This window comes from Hippopotamus amphibius, chromosome 15, assembly GCF_030028045.1.
Source record: "Hippopotamus amphibius kiboko isolate mHipAmp2 chromosome 15, mHipAmp2.hap2, whole genome shotgun sequence".
NCBI classification, from domain to species: Eukaryota; Metazoa; Chordata; class Mammalia; order Artiodactyla; family Hippopotamidae; genus Hippopotamus; species Hippopotamus amphibius.
Genome location: NC_080200.1, coordinates 11,440,921 through 11,457,425, shown reverse-complemented (window position 1 = coordinate 11,457,425; position 16,505 = coordinate 11,440,921). Strand labels below are relative to the sequence as shown.

The 16,505-nt window shown below is 39.7% G+C and overlaps 1 protein-coding gene and 1 non-coding gene across 2 annotated transcripts; both read right to left on the bottom strand.

The window, feature by feature from the left end:
• Positions 1 to 578: 578 nt before the first annotated feature.
• On the bottom strand, positions 579 to 9,703 carry LOC130836950 (zinc finger protein 709-like). Its single transcript, XM_057709637.1, has 5 exons — positions 9,575 to 9,703; positions 6,672 to 6,752; positions 3,247 to 3,373; positions 2,981 to 3,041; positions 579 to 2,565 (listed from the first exon to the last, which is right to left on the bottom strand). The coding sequence occupies exons 1-5, from the start codon at positions 9,575 to 9,577 to the stop codon at positions 579 to 581; spliced, it is 2,259 nt and encodes a 752-aa protein (XP_057565620.1). The 5' UTR covers positions 9,578 to 9,703.
• A 4,721-nt stretch (positions 9,704 to 14,424) lies between these two features.
• Positions 14,425 to 14,497, bottom strand: TRNAG-ACC (transfer RNA glycine (anticodon ACC)). Its single transcript has one exon. It is a non-coding gene; the product is annotated as a tRNA-Gly (tRNA).
• Positions 14,498 to 16,505: the final 2,008 nt, after the last annotated feature.

The window sequence follows — 16,505 nt, the reverse complement described above, 5'->3', positions numbered from 1 at the left end:
GAAGGTTTTCATTTATTTTTTACATTTAACAGAATTCTCTCTAGAGTGAGTTCTTTCCCAAGAAAATGGGACTGAAAAGTCCCCCAATTCCTCACATTTACATGGTGTGCATTATCTTGTGTCCTTAACATGCTGTGCAATAAAGGCTTTCCAATATTACTTATGTTCAGTTTCTGGTACGAGTTCTTTCATGTATTTGAACATAACAGGAAGTGCTGAAGGCTTTATATATTGTTTGCATTTACAGGGTTACTCTCCAGCGTGAATTCTTTTTTTTGTATTCAGAATGAACTGGGACAACTGAAGATCCTCCTACATTCCTTACACTCATAGGCCTACTTTCCATTATGAGCATTTTCATGGTTTTGAACAGAACTGGGACAATCGAAGACTTTCCTATAATTTTTAAATTCATGTGGTTTCTCTCCAGTGTGAGTTCTTTCATGGTTTTGTAAGGACTGAAAAAAATCAAACTTTCCCACATTCCTTACATTAGGTCCACCTCCAGTGTGCTTCACCACGTCTTGAAAATTTTGTGATAGAACTGAAAGCTTTCCCACTTTCTTACATTCACAGGGCTACTCTCCAACATGAGTTCTTTCATGGTTTCGTAAAGAACGAAGACGACTGAAGGCTTTACTACAATTTTTACATTCATATGGTTTCTCTCCAGTGTGAGTTCTTTCATGGTTTCTCAAAGAACTGGGACAATCAAAGGCTTTCCCACATTTCTTACATGTATAAGGTCCAACTCCAGTGTGCTTTATCATATGTAACCGAAATTTTGAGAGAAAAATGAATGCTTTCCCACATTCCTTACATTCATAGGGTTTTTCTCCACTATGAGTTCTTTCATGACTTCGAAGGGAACTGAGATAACTGACGGCTTTACCACATTGTTTACACTGATAGGGTTTCTCCCTGGTATGACTTCTTTCATGTTTCTGAAGGAAACTGGGATAACTGAAGGCTTTACCACATTTCTTACATGCATGAGGTTTCTCTCCAGTATGAGTTCTTTCATGTCTTCTAAGGGACCTAGGAGTACTGAAGGCTTTACAACATTCCTTACATTCATAGGGCTTTTCTACACTGTGAGTCCTTTCATGACTTCGAAAGTAATTAGGACAATCAAAGACTTTCCCACACTCCTTACATTTATAAGGTCCATCTCCAGTGTGCTTCATCACATGTCTCTGAAATTTGGTGAAAGAACGGAAGGCTTTCCCACATTCCTTACATTCATAAGGTTTCTCTCCATTATGACTTCTTTCATGTTTTTGACAGGAATTTGGACAACTGAAGGTTTTACCACATTTTTTACATTCATAGGGCTTTTCTCCACTGTGTCTCCTTTCATGGCTTTGAAAAGACCTGGCGCAACTGAAGGCTTTACCACACTGCTTACACTCATAGGGTTTCTCTCCACTATGACTTTTTTCGTGTCTCCGAATGGAAGTGGGCCAATTGAAAGTTTTCCCACATTGTTTACATTTATAAGGCTTCTCTCCTGTGTGAGTTCTTACATGTATTTGAAATGAACTGGGAGTAATGAATGCTTTCTCACATTCCTTACATTTATAAGGTCCATCTCCAGAGTGACTTATCATGTGTGCTCGAAGGCTTGAGAGAAAAATAAAGCCTTTTCCACATTCCTTACATTCATAGGGTTTCTCTCCAGTATGGTTTCTTTCATGTTTTCGAAGAGAACTGGAATAACTGAATGCTTTACTACATTTTTTACATTCATAGAATTTCTTTCCATTGTGATTTTGTTCATGGTTTTGTAATCCTACACGAGAAATAAAAGCTTTACCACACTGCTTACATTCATAGGGCTTCTCTCCTGTGTGAGTCCTTTCATGTGTTTGAAAAGTTCGACGATATCTAAAGGCTTTTCCACATTGTTTACACTGATAGGGTTTCTCTCCCATGTGAGTTTTTTCATGGATTTGCAGGGCACTTAAAAAACTAAATACTTTCCCACATTCCTTACATTTATAAGGAGCATCTCTGGTGTGTGTTATTATGTGTCTTCGAAAGGTTGTGAGCCACTTAAAGGGTTTCCCACATTCCTTACAGTTATAAGGAGTATCTCCAGTGTGCATTATCATGTGTCTTTGAAAGGTTGTGAGCCACATAAAGGATTTCCCACATTCTTTACATTCATAGGGCTTTTCTCCTGTATGAATCCTTTTATGGGTTTGAAAGGATGTGCGAAAACGAAAAGCTTTCCCACATTCCTTACATTTATAGTTTTCCTGTCCATTGTGTTTTCTTTCATGCTTTTCAAAACACTGAAGATAACTGAAGGCTTTACCACATTCCTTACATTTATATGGCTTCTCTTCATATTTCTGATATTCACACAATTTGTGTCCACTATGACGGCTGATATGCCTATTAAGGGATGAATGATGCTTAAAGACTTTTCCACATGCACTGCATTCATGTGGTTTCACTCCTGTAGTTTTCTTGTTTAGACTGAGCTCTGGAATAGGGCTGAAGTTTCCTGTACATTGACTACCCTCTTTACTTTCACAGAGTCTCTTTACGACATGACTTCTGTAAAAAATGAGAATCACATTAGTAATGATTTCTTTACTAACAATTTAATATTTATTAGTAGGGTATCTGAACTACATTTTTATGATTTATAGGAAAAGTGTAGGTTACCTTCCTCATCTGTATTGTTTTCAATTTAATATAAGAAATGCCCTGCAAGAAGACTTCACTCTTGGAATTATCAAAACAGCGATATTCACATATAGGGTTTGTTAATACTGTTTCCCAAAGAACTATTTTCTAAACAGTAAACATCTATGTCACATATTAGTATTTGGGGGTAAAGTATTTGGGGGAAACTTTTTCTGAGAATAAATAAATGTGAAGCAGGCATTATGTGTAGGTCCCTTCTTTTAAAATTTCATCACATACCAGGACCCTCACAAGAGGCACTACTTTCTGTTGTGTGACTTACCTTAGTTTTCTCCCCTGGTTTTTGAAGTGATCTTCACTATCATGACCTTCCCAATTCTTCCCTAAATTAGCAGATACAGAAAAATGATTCCAAAATACTAGAAATTATAAAAAAATTATTAGATTCTATATTCATTGTTGGCTGTGACCAGGCCTAGTTTATTTACCAACATCCTCCCTTCCACATAGGACATCTCAGAAGAACATCAATGAACAAGAAACATTTCTTCTCTAATTGACAAAGTAAAAGAAAGTCATCATTCTCACCTATTGAGGCCAGGTTTCTGAAGGTTTCCCGCATTACATCTCTGTAGAGTTTCTTCTGTGAAGGATTCAGTAAAGCCCACTCCTCCAGGCTGAAATTCACAGCCACATCTTCAATGGCTATTGAGTCCTAAAACACCCCAAATATGTGTACAGCAGGATGCATGACAGTGACAGGAGTAGACATCTATACCCCATTTATATAAAGGTTATGTATGATTCTGTCATCTCCAAACATTTATTCTATGATGACCAACAGGAACTTACTCTGTCTATACTACTTCACAAATTTAGCAGCATAATGAACAAAGAAGTATTTACTCTGATCACATTACATCTTATTTCTTACTAACAGCAGGGTGCAGAACATGTTGGGAAATGAGAGACATGCTATACCAATGAAAAAAATGTTATCGTTTGAAAACCATCAATATCTTGTGAGGAAAAACTCTCCTTTTTACCACCATTTATAGCACTTATGAGGCAGAGCATCAAATCTGCACAAGGTTTTATGAAAAAGAACATAGTGCTGAACTGGAAGCTGTTTCTTCTCTTCCCATCACCAAACCAAAGAGTCTAAGAAACCTGTAAAACTTTTAACAGCATGCAGCTGGCCAATGTGGCCTTAAAGTACTCCAGGCCTTTAAAAGTAGTCAGATGTAGGTGATGGAAAGAAAATATTCTTGTGGGGAAATATTGCTTTTAACTTGTGTAATATTTATCATAGACTCAGTTTTTCCTTTCTCTCTGTTTGAATGGATGCGCTAGAAAGTTAATTGGTGCTTACAGTTCAGACACTAGGAAGATAGCATGAAAACACAGACCACGGGACTTCCCTGGTGGTCCGGTGGGTAAGATTCCATGCTCCCAATGCAAGGGGGCCTGGACTCGATCCCTGGTCAGGAAACTGGATACCATGTGTATGCCCCAACTAAGAACCCACATGCCACAACTATGAAGTCTGCAACTAAAAAAAAAAAAAAAAAAAAAGAAAAAAGAAAAAAAAAAAGGTCCTGCATGCCACAGTAAAGATCCTGCATGCTGTAATTAAGACCCGGTGCAGCCAAAATAAATAAATTAAGGGGCTTCCCTGGTGGTGCAGTGGTTAAGAATCCGCCTGCTAATGCAGGGAATACTGGTTCAATCCCTGGTCTGGGAAGATCCCACATGCTGCAGAGCAACTAAGCCCATGCACCACAACTACTGAGCCTGCGTGCCTAGAGCCTGTGCTCTGCAACAAGAGAAGCCACTGCAATGAGAAGCCCATGCACCACAACGAAGAGTAGCCCCTGCTCTCTGCAACTACAGAAAGCCTGTGTGTAGCTACGAAGACCCAACGTGGCCAACAAATTTAAATAAATAAATAACCAATTAAAAAAAAAAAAAAGAAAAGAAAGAAAAGGAAAACGCAGACCACAGAATCCCCCAAGGCTGCTTAGAGGCACACACAGGCACACAGAGTGAGGCAATGTGCCAGGAGAGTTCTTTATGGCAGACCTGGAACACAGTACCCTGTGTCTTTCTAACCCTGAGCAACAGATTAAAGGTTGTAGGTTGCAACTCAGTTCACTGAAAATCACAAGGGTTTGATGGTGAATCTGCCCATAAGTATAAAACACATGAAGGATTCAGCAGTGCTTTCCTCCTAAAGAACAGAAAATCTCCATTTTCAAGTTGCAGGAGGAAATATTTCCTGACCAGACACTCTAGAGGCTGCCCTGCCAACTTCTCTAATTTCCAAGCTCCCGCAAAGCATACAGGAACAGGAGAGCCTGACCCCTGGGCACAAGAATCCCCTAGCTAATGACAGCACACACTGCCAATAGGTATGAAAGGTTTTATTACCTAAATAATTAAGGTATCTGAGGAAAGTAAGGCAGGCCTCTCCATGAACTTTCTTTCACAAGCAAACAAAGGTGATTGGACTTTTTAAAAATTGAAGTTAGGGGCTGGATTAGGATGAGGGTTCACACACAAGAGCAGGATCTTAAGAGGATTGAATCTCTTGCTACAGCTAACTAAGGCTTTCTGATCACTTTGTATGGAGGTGGGTAAAAGGCTAAAGAGGATGGATGAGGTTTTAAAGTAGTCAGCAATCAATCATCAAAAACCTGAAGACAGAGACTTACAGGTTCTAATCTGGCATCTAAGGAACTTAGAAGCCATCATTCCTGGCCTCAAAGGAAAAAAATTAAAAAAAATTGAACAACTTTTCTTAGATCCATCAGAGCATTGAGGTCACAGGCAACATACTCTCTCCAAAACTGAGAAAGAAGAAATAAAGATGGCATTTAAAAATAAACATCAAATATTCTGTTCTTAACAAGGCCTGAGCTGAAGACTATTTCAAACTGGAGGCTAACACAAAGCCAAAAAAAAAAAAAAAAAAAAAACCCAAAACAAACAAGACAGTACACAATATCCACGAACTGTAGAGCAATGACAGGTTTAAAATACACAAAATGGGAATATCTAAAAGAAAAGATACACAGAAACTAACAGGAAAAATAAATTAAGTAATAATCATTGAGACTTTCTTAAAATTAATCACAAATGGCATGCTGTAGATCCAAAAAGCTTAGAGAACACTAAACATCAAAAATGCATTCCAAGTATATCATATTCTAACTAGAGGAAAATCAAAGAGAAAGAATATTTAGAAAAAAAGCAAGCCGGGGAAACCCACCTTACTTATAGAGAAAAGATTAATTAAATCAGACTTTTCAGAAACCATGCAAGCAGGAAGAGAGTAGAGTGAAATATTTAAATTTTTGAAAGAAAAAAAACCACTCTCCTACTTTTCAAAACCAAAAGCTGCTCCTTAGAAAATATTAATTATAATAAAGTTGACTGACATCTAGTCAAGATGACAGAGAAGGCAAAACATTAATAATATCAGAAATGAAAGGAGGGGGAAATGAACATAAAAAGATTTAATACAATTCAACATCCATTAATGATAAACTAATAATAGAAGGGAATTCTCTGTTCTTGATAAAAACATTTACAGGACACCTGCAGCTGACATCATACTTAGATACAACACTAAAACAAACAAACAAAAAAACAAATCATGCCGGGAAAAAGTAAGTCTCACTTCATTAAAAGGAAAACTCCTGTTCTGGGAAAGTGTTAAGAGAGTGAAAAGTCAAGTCACAGACAAGGAGAATGTCTTTGTAACACACACATCTAATAAATGACTAGTACCCAAGATATACACAGAATAATTAAAACTCAACAGTAAGAAGATAAACAACTGAATTAAAAAAGGGAAAAAGATCTGAACATACACCACACCAAACAAGATATACATATGGGAAATAAGCAATATGAAAATATGCTCAACACATGTCTTTGGGGAATTACAAATAAAACAACAATGATATGTCAGTATACACTTATTAAATGGCTAAATTCAAAACACTCACAACATGAGATACTAGTGAAGATGTGAAGCTGCTGGTAATCCTCATTTCTTGCTGGTGGGATTGAAATCTGGTATGCCTACACTGGAAGATAAGAACTTTCCATGAATACTTCAAATACTCTTATACATATAGTAAGATCCAGTAATCACGCTCCTTGGTAGAGACATAAATTAGTTGAAACCTTAAGTACACACAAAAGCTTACACATGAATGTTTGCAGGTGCTTTATTCATAATTGGCCAGAGTTTGAGTTAAGCATCATGTCCTTCAAGAGTCAAATGGATAAACAATCAGTGTCATTACCACTGCAATAAGATGAAATATTGTTCAGCGAAAAAGTGAAATGAGGTATGAAGCCATGAATACACATGAAGGAACCTTAAAAGTACACTGCTAAGTGAAAGAAGCCAATCTGACAAGGCAACACAAGATTCCAAGTATATGACATTCTGGAAAAGACATTATTATGAGCCAGAAAAAGATCTTTGGTTCTGAAGGATTTAGGGGTTGGAGGGAGAGATGAATGAATAAGTGAAGCAAAAGGGATTTTGAGGAAAGTGAAACTACTCTATAGGGTAGAGAAATGATGGATACCTGTCATTAAACATTTACCAAAACCCACAGATCCTGTAACACACAGTCATTGAATATGAAAACTGTGGACTTTAATGCATCAGTACTGATTCAGTAATTGTTATAAAGGTACTGTGTAATACAAGATGTATAAAATAGTGCAAACTGTGTGGATGCAGAGAGGTTATGTGAAAAGTACTAAGGAAAAGAATTCAGGACCACAATATTCAATAGATATTGGAATTCGAAGGGAAGAAAAGCAAATATTTGCATCAGCTGAGATAAGCAGACTGCTTTGCTACAGTTCAAAAGGAAAACCTACATTCAGAAAGTTAAACACGTTCTTAAAACTGTGGTCCAGACACTCCCGACTGAGATACAAGCCCTAGAAGTGAGTCAGTCCTTGGTGAAGAAAGGTAGGGACCCAAAAATGAACTCTGGCATCTGCATATACTCTTCTCTTGCCTGCCCGTGTGCAAGCCATTCCTCACCCAGGCTTCCATTCTCACAAGTGAGTTATTTCTCAGCAGGTTTCAACCCAAATGAACCCCCCAAATTCCTAAACTCTTGTCAAGGAGACAGAACACCAACCCCCACAGACTTCCCTGCGCACAAATTACACTGAGTGCACTGACATTAAGGATGCAACCCTCAGGCATATGTCTACATCTAAAGAAACCACAATTAGAACTTCAGAAGGAGAATTACCAAATCTCCTCCATCTCCCCATGTGCACCTGAACCCCCACCTTTCCAGGGCTCTCTATCTTCTCTCAGCATAAAGGCTCCTTCTATGAGGGTGTGAGCAGTTGGGGAACCTTCAAGGAGAGGTTCTCAGGAAGAACCAATGGGCCTTCACATCTACCTCTCTTTGCAGGCTCAGAGGGGGCCTTAGTTTGGCTTACCCACCACAGGTCATACTCACCACTGAAGTAGCTTGGCACCTCTGTTACATTTTAATGACACAAACACACTGAACAATCCAGCAAATTCACCCAGACTCAGTGTTTGTGTAGAAAGGAGTAAAGAAAATTGGAACGAACTTTACTAGTCCAACCAGAAAATCCCAAATATACATTCCTTTCAGCAAAGAAAATGTCAGTTAATTATTATTTCATGGCAAGACTTGTTTTGTAATTAATTAATCATACTTGAACACTTCTGGTCTGCAAGGCTAAATCCTGGAAGTGCATCTGAAGTCATCCAAAGGTAATGAACAGCCCTCTGAAACTTAGCTACAGTCAGGCTAAGAGGGAGTGAAACCAGGATCTTAAGTGAAATGCAATACTGGAAACTTTTTCCCCCACTAAAATTCACCTCTCTCTCTCGTTTTTTTTTTTTTTTTTTTTTTTTTTTTTTTTTTTGCCCCTTTGGAAATGTTTTATGCCGTCTTTCAAGCCTATTGATTACATAAAAATGTATTTACCTCTACTGAAAAATGGACACTTAAAGCAATAAATCTTTTCAGGTCAACAAAAGTAGGGAGGGGCAAAGCTGACAGGAGAGATCATCCAGGAAAGTTTCAAAAAGGAACCTCCAACCAAAGGATTTTCCATAGGATGCCTGTGCCAAGGAAGATTCCGGGAGGAGAGGCACAAGGACTTCATACAATATAGTTCCAGGCGGTCATTCTCGGCTTTCCTCTCATATAAAAGACACACAAACAAAAAAATAAAGCTTTTAAAAATAGCCATCTGTGGTTCTACTGAAAAAAGGATAAACAATTATAATATTGGAGCTATTTGAAAAGCACCACGGCGGACAAATAGTAGGAAATGTGAATCAGAGAAAGGAAGCTTGGCGTTTGGGAATGCGAAAGGGATTTGGAAATTTAGGGATTTATTGCCAGCCCTAGCAAGGGCTATGCTGCTGAAACAGGGTTGTGGATTTGAGATCCCGCTCCCCCAAACTTTAAAACTCAAGAGAAAACGTGTCCATCTGGGGAGAAAGGAGGGAATGGGGACCCCACACACCACAGCTTCTCCCACGCATAAAGCCAAGATACCGAGTCTAACGACCTTCCCCGTGGTCACCGCACAACCTAGGGTAGACGCGGGGCTGCGGGCGCAGAGCTGCCCAGAGAGGCTCCGGGATCAGGGCCGAGGTCGCCGCGCGCAAGGGACGGGATAGGACGCCCGGAGTCCCGGCTGCCGGCCCCGCGCCCACTTTGAGAGCCGGGAGAGGACTGAGGTCCGAGCGGCGCCCCGGGTGGACTCCGAGCAGCAGACTCCGAAGTTGACCGCGGGGAGGCCCGGGTCCCGCTCTGGCCTGTTCCGGCTGGTTCCTGCCCCCTCCTTCCTCTCGTCTCCACACCTGGGGAAGCACACTCACCATTTCTAGGTTTCCGGGGTCTCCCTGAATCCGTCCTACGACTCCCAAGACCAGTGTAGGTCACTGCACAACAGAGCCTGCAGCAGAGGAAAAAGACCATTAAACGGCTGATAAGCATCCGGAGCATAGCCTGAGTGATTAGCTACGTCCCGCCCGTTGACGAGCGTCGTCCCACCCACCGATCCCACGACCTCCTTGATTGGACAGTTCACAAGGCCGCGCCTCCTTGTGCCTGAGTGACAACTGGGCAGGAGGACGCTTGGCTCAGGCAAACCCGCTTCAGCCGTTGGCGGTAACCTGTCCTCGCGGGAATATTTGAATTTAGACAAAACTTTTTCCTGTCCTAAGGCTGATTCTGTAGTCTTCCCGCAGCTTGATCGGAACGCGAGGTCGCAGGTGTGCACAGGGAATTCCTCATTCAGTTTGAAGATGAGGCAAGTATAGACAAGAGGGTGCCCAGACCAGGAGAGACTGCAACAGGAGGGCTTGGTGTAGCTGGAACTGTGACCCTTGTTTAGCAACGTAGCCACTTCACTGTGACATCACTATCTGTAACAAAGAGTCAGGCTCCGTTTTAATCTTTGAAATTTGACAGCCTAGAGCCTTCGACCCATCTCTTCCCAACCCCCACTTATTTGGTAGTTAAGAGAAAGAATCCCGGAGCGCTTGGCTCTGGTGGGAATTTTGAACCCCGCAGCCCTACCTGGGGGAAGGGACTCTTCTCTAAGCAGAAGGTGTGAGATGTGTCATTCAACTATCAGGTTTCCTTAAATTCACATTTTACACTGGAAGGAAATTTATTTTAGATCAATGTTAGCTTGTGTCGCTAGAGAACTTTGAAATGTAAACAGCTATAAGATCCCCTAAGGGAACTGAATTCCTATTTTCACTAAAATAACAAAAACAACAGACCATAATGTAAATGTGAGATGCACCTGGAAACTCTTTTCACCCCTCCAAGCTCTACTTTGGGGTAAAATTGACTAATAAAGTGGTCTAATTTGAGGATGACCATATGATGATTTGAGATACCTATTCTGTGTTGTATAAATGAAATATGCTAAGAGAATGGATCTTAAGAGTTCTCAACACACACACACACACTAACAATTTGAGGTGATGGGTGTGTTCAATAATCTGGAAACAGATGTCTAAGAGCCTGAATTGCAGAACTCTTTTCCATTGCAAAACCCTTAATGCATTTATCCACTTATTTGAACTCTTTATTGAGATAAAACACACAAACTATGGAATGGACCCTTTAATGTCTATAACTCACTGGTTTTCAGTGAAACCGAATTCCCCTAAAACAAAGTTCCCTTACTGAGTTTATGATTAATCTCTTTATACAAAACTTTATTCCCTTTCTTGTCCCCTCTGACCTCAATCCTGTGCTAACTGAATACCAGTCAACTACAGTCAGATGACTAAAATTGCTGTTGTAGATAACATCATTAATGTACTAAAATTGCTGTTATAGATATCATCATTAATGTACAAACTCAGGTTGTTTCTCCAGGGCAAGATAAGCTAACAGCCCTCCAAGCCATGGACCACCTGGGCTGAGAATCATAAACGAGAGACATCTTGATTCCTGAAACTATCATTAAGAAATGTCACAGAGGGCTTCCCTGGTGGTACAGTGGTTAAGAATCCACCTGCCAATACAGGGGACACAAGTTCGAGCCCTGGTTCGGGAAGATCCCACATGCCGCGGAGCAACTAAGCCCGTGCACCACAACTACTGAGCCCAAGTGCTGCAACTACTGAAGCCTGAGCCTACAGCCTGTGCTCTAGAAGAGAAGCCTGCTTACCACAAGGAAGAGTACCCCCACTCAGCACAACTAGAGAAAGCCCTCGAACAGCAACAAAGACCCAACACAGCCAAAAAATAAAATTAAATAAATAAATAATGTCACAGAAGTGTCCAAGATGGTGGTTAATCCCAACCTCTTTGTTCTTCACTTAAAAAAAAAAAACCTCAACACAAAGACCAAGCTGGAGTGGACCCTAGACTTGTCTCCCACTCCCTTGCTTGGTGCCGTTACTTTGCTGCAAACACCACTGTCAAGAGTTTGGCTGTCTGTGCTGCGGGCATGTGAGTCCTTGCTCATAGCATCAGTATATTCACAGATACATGCAGTCACCACTACAGCCAATTTCTGAACATTTTCCTCACCTTAAAAAGAAACTCCTCTGCTCTCTTCTATTCCCGAGTGGGAACAAATTAAGCAGCTATCTATCCAGTGATTTATATACAGGAGGGTCTCTGGGGGAAAAAGAATGCAGATGACCAAGTGTAATCTTGTAAATATACTGAAAACTGAGCTCTTGGTAAGTAGACTAATAACCTTTGATAGGGAAGAGTCCTCACCGAAAGAATACTTTTCTTAGGACATTTCTGATTTAGTATTTTTATGGTAAATAAATCATAATCTACAGATTTATAGAAGAGCATGACTACTTAGAAAATGCCACACAAATTACTCAACTATCTGAGTATAAAATGGAAATTTATAGTAACGAGTTCAATCACATTTTCACTCTGGAAATTGTGCTCAAGGAACACACACAAAAAGTTGACAATAAGATATAATTTCCCTGATCACTTGACTTAAAATTGCAACTCACTGCCAAACACATTTTTGATTCACTCTAGCTTTCTCTAGTATTTTTCTTTTTTAAAAAAATAAATTTATATCTAGGAATAATAAATGCTGGAGAGGGTATGGAGAAAAGGGAACTCTCCTGAACTGTTGGTGGGAATGTAAGTTGGTACAGCCACTATGGAAAACAGTTTGGAGGTTCCTTCAAAAACTAAAAATGGAACTACCATATGACCCAGCAATCCCACTGCTGGGCATATACCCAGAGAAAACCATAATCCAAAAAGACACATGTACCATAATGTTCATTGCAACATTATTTACAATAGCCAGGACGTGGAAGCAAGCTAAATGCCCATCAAAGATGAATGGATAAAGAAGATATGGCACATATATACAATGGAATATTACTCAGCCATAAATAGGAATAAAATTGAGTTATTTGTAATGAGATGGATAGACCTAGAGTCTGTCATACAGAGAGAAGTAAGCCAGAAAGAGAAAAACAAATACCGTATGCTAACTCATATATATGGAATCTAAAAAAATGGTACTGATGAACCCAGTGACAGGGCAAGCATAAAGATGCAGATGCAAAGAATGGACTTGAGGACACGGGGTTGGGGTGGGGCGAAGGGGAAGCTGGGACGAAGTGAGAGAGTAGCACTGACATATATATATTACTAACTGTAAAATAGATAGCTAGTGGGAAGTTGCCGCATAACATAGGGAGATAAATTCAATGATGGGTGATGACTTAGAGGACCAGGACAGGGAGTGTGGGAGGGAGTCTTGGGAGGGAGGGGATATGGGGATATATGTATAAATACAGCTGATTCACTGTGGTGTACCTCAAAAGCTGGTACAAGAGTGTAAAGCAATTATATTCCAACAAAGAGCTTTAAAAAAATGAAAATTTTAAATTTATTTTATTTTTTGGCTGTGTTGGATCTTTGCTGCTGTGCACAGGCTTTCTCTAGTTGTGGACAGCAGGGGCTACTCTTTTTTTTTTAATTATTTATTTATTTTATTGGCTTGTTGGGTCTTTTTTTTTTGCTGTACGTGGGCTTTCTTTTTAGTTGCAGTGAGTGGGGGCTACTCTTTATTGCAGTGCATGGGCTTCTCATTGTGGTGGCTTCTCTTGTTGCAGAGCACGGGCTCTAGGCTCGTGGGCTTCAGTAGTTGTGGCTCGCAGGCTCTAGAGCACAGGCTCAGTAGTTGTGGTGCATGGGCTTAGTTGCTCCACGGCATGTGGGATCTTCCTGGACCAAACTTGAACCTGTGTCACCTGCATTAGCAGGCAGATTCGTAACCACTGGGTCACCAGGGAAGCCCCCTAATAATTTTCTTAATGCTCACGATTTCCTTACATAGTATATAATTTACTCATTGTTTATTGTTTACTGCCTCTCTTCATTGGAATATAAGATGCATGAAAAGAGGAATCTATTTTTGCTTCATTGATTTATACTAAATCCTTCAATAGTGGTAAGTGTACAAAAGTATTAAATGAATGCAGACTGGAGCTACTATGGATCATGTGCAAAATGAAACTGGGAATTCAGGTTGGGGTTAAAAGATTGCATTTGTATGTATTATTAAAGTTAAGAAGGAGAGAGTGAAGGAGGAAAAGAAGAAAAGAGATTAGAGAATATGGACAAAAAGGAAAAAGGAATTGATGGGAATGAGGAAAAGAAGAGAGGAAAGAGGAAGGAAGAATATAGGATTAACTCATCTCTAGAGCTTTTTCAGTTCTTGTTCTTATGATTATTGGTTGTTTATCTCTTTGGATCTCTAAGGAATTCTCTAAGAGACCGTTATATATAACTACACTACACCACATATTTCCTAAACATTTAAAAAATAAGTTTATTTATTTATTTATTTGGTTGCTTTGAGTCTTCATTGCTGCATGCAGGCTTTCTCTTGTTGCAGCAAGCAGGGTCTACTCTTCCTTGAGGTGCCTGGGCTTCTCATTGCACTGGCTTCTCTTGTTGTGGAGCATGGGCTCTAGGCACCGGCTTGGGCTTCAGTAGTTGCAGCACATGGGCTCTCCCAAACATTTTTTAAAACCAAATTCCATTTTATTTGTATTTTATTTATTGATTTATTTTAAATATTTATTTATTTATTTTAAATATTTATTTATTGATTTATTTAGACTGTGCCAGGTCTTGGTTGTGGTACTTGGGATCTTTGTTGCCACATGTGGACTCTTAGTTGCAGCATGCATGCAGGATCTAGTTCCCTGACCAAGGATTGAACCTGGGCCCCCTGCATTGGTAGTGCAGAGTCTTACCCACTGGACCACCAGGGAAGTCCTCCCAAACATTTAAAAAGTGAATTTCTAGTTTTGACACACAAAAAACTCTCATGAGAAAGAATGAGTCCCCTGAAATCTACCCCAAAATATTTTAATCTAATTTAATAGTAACATGAACAATAATCATAGTAAAATCATTTTGATGACATACAAATGTATTCTCATTTTTCTTTAAACTAATGCAACCTGTTGACATTTCAAGTTTTTATAAATCTAATACTTTTGGAGATAGATATGTGCATTTTTAAAATTTCCAATAAAAACAATGAAAATAAAACTGAGAACATTAGTTCTTTGGTAACACATTACTTCTAGTCCACAATAGCTGTAATTAGAGTTGACTCTTCTCCTTTTGACCTTGCAGAACAATAAATGTTAATGAGGTACTCATTTTGTGTTTGTGTGTGTGGAGTTGTTCAGGAAAAAAAAAATCATTAAAAATTCACATGCTAATATCTGTGGTGCCCACAGAATTTACACAAAGAGTTGAATGCTTTACTCTATCTGCACAAAATATTCCTACGTTGACAAAATATAAACTTGTAGCTCCACTACCTCGATGTTAAAAAAAAAAGATAATAAAAAGATTCAAAAAAAGAAACTCCTCTGTTCTTTAACTATCACTCCCAATGTTTTTGAAACTGTTGTGAAACTATGCTTGTTGGTACAGAGCTGATCTTTATGCGACAGCGGGTAATATATCGTGTCCGAGGGGCCTGAGCCTCACTCCTGACACAGGATCTGGGTTCTATGACTGCTTCACCTCACAGTCACCTGAGGTTACAACAGGAAATTTCCAGAGTGGGATAGTGTTGGATTTAAACGTTTCCTAGCAAGCAGGCACAGAGTACCCTAGAGATGGCAAAGTTTTAAGCTGGAAAAGATCTCAAGACCTGCTCTGTGAACACGTGATGTTGCTGCCCAAGGATTAGATTAGGATACACCCAGCCGTGTCCCACTTGGGGAGATCTGTTACATGCACCTTTGTGTCAGACCACAGCATTGCCTAGATAGGACCCCAGAAACCTGGAGTCAACTCAAAAGTGGACCCCAAGAGCCCTATCACTTTCTCACCAGTTATGTGAATGGCAGCGAGAGCAGGTGTAGCCCTAGAAGGGCTACAGTCAGTAAATCAGTCAGTCAGACTCGGTACCCAGAAAATCCTGTTGTGACCCATGACCTTCTTCCACTCTAGTCCTTCCATTTCTTCTTATGAAGGATCCCAGGAGGTGTTACACATGTGAAAAATCAAGGCTTGGGACTGTTTGACATTCTCCTAGCATGTCAAAGCATCTTTGTTGCTTTCTATTACTTTTTAATAAATACACATACTATTTGGAGTGTAGTTGTGAACTTTTACAAATGTATAGTTATACTACCATCAAGATAGAAGACACTTCATCACCTCAAAACAACACCCTCCTTACCCTTAACCACTGATCTGTTTTCGGTTCCTAAACCTTTGCCTGTTCCACAATGTCATATATATGGAACACCATGTTGTCTTATGAGTCGTGTTGGAAACTTTGATTCTACATTTGTGAAAGTGCATAATTATACAAATCTTATAGTGTCCTTCTGAGTTTGCAATTTTTGACATTGTGCAGAAGAGTGGCACACATTGTGCCTTCAGAACAGAGATTCCACTGTTGTGAGCTATTTGAACTAAGACCCCAGGCTTATGTGCGATGAATGATGGGGACAGGAGATCAAATGATGGGGACAGGAGATCAAATGAGATACTAATAATTGTAAAATCACATGTCAACACTGGCTAAGAAAGCTAAATTATTACTGAAAAAAAGGAGGGAGGCAAGATTGGACTTCCTGTGCTGTTTAATGAAACCAAAACTGTCACCTTTTACCTTATCTTCCATAACATCTGCTGAAAGTATCAACATGGAAATGATCCCTGAAAACAGAAAAAAATGAACTTTGAGGGCTTTGTGTATAAACCTCCCAGCTACTCCTCTTCTAAGGAGGCATACAGGACTTCCTAGGT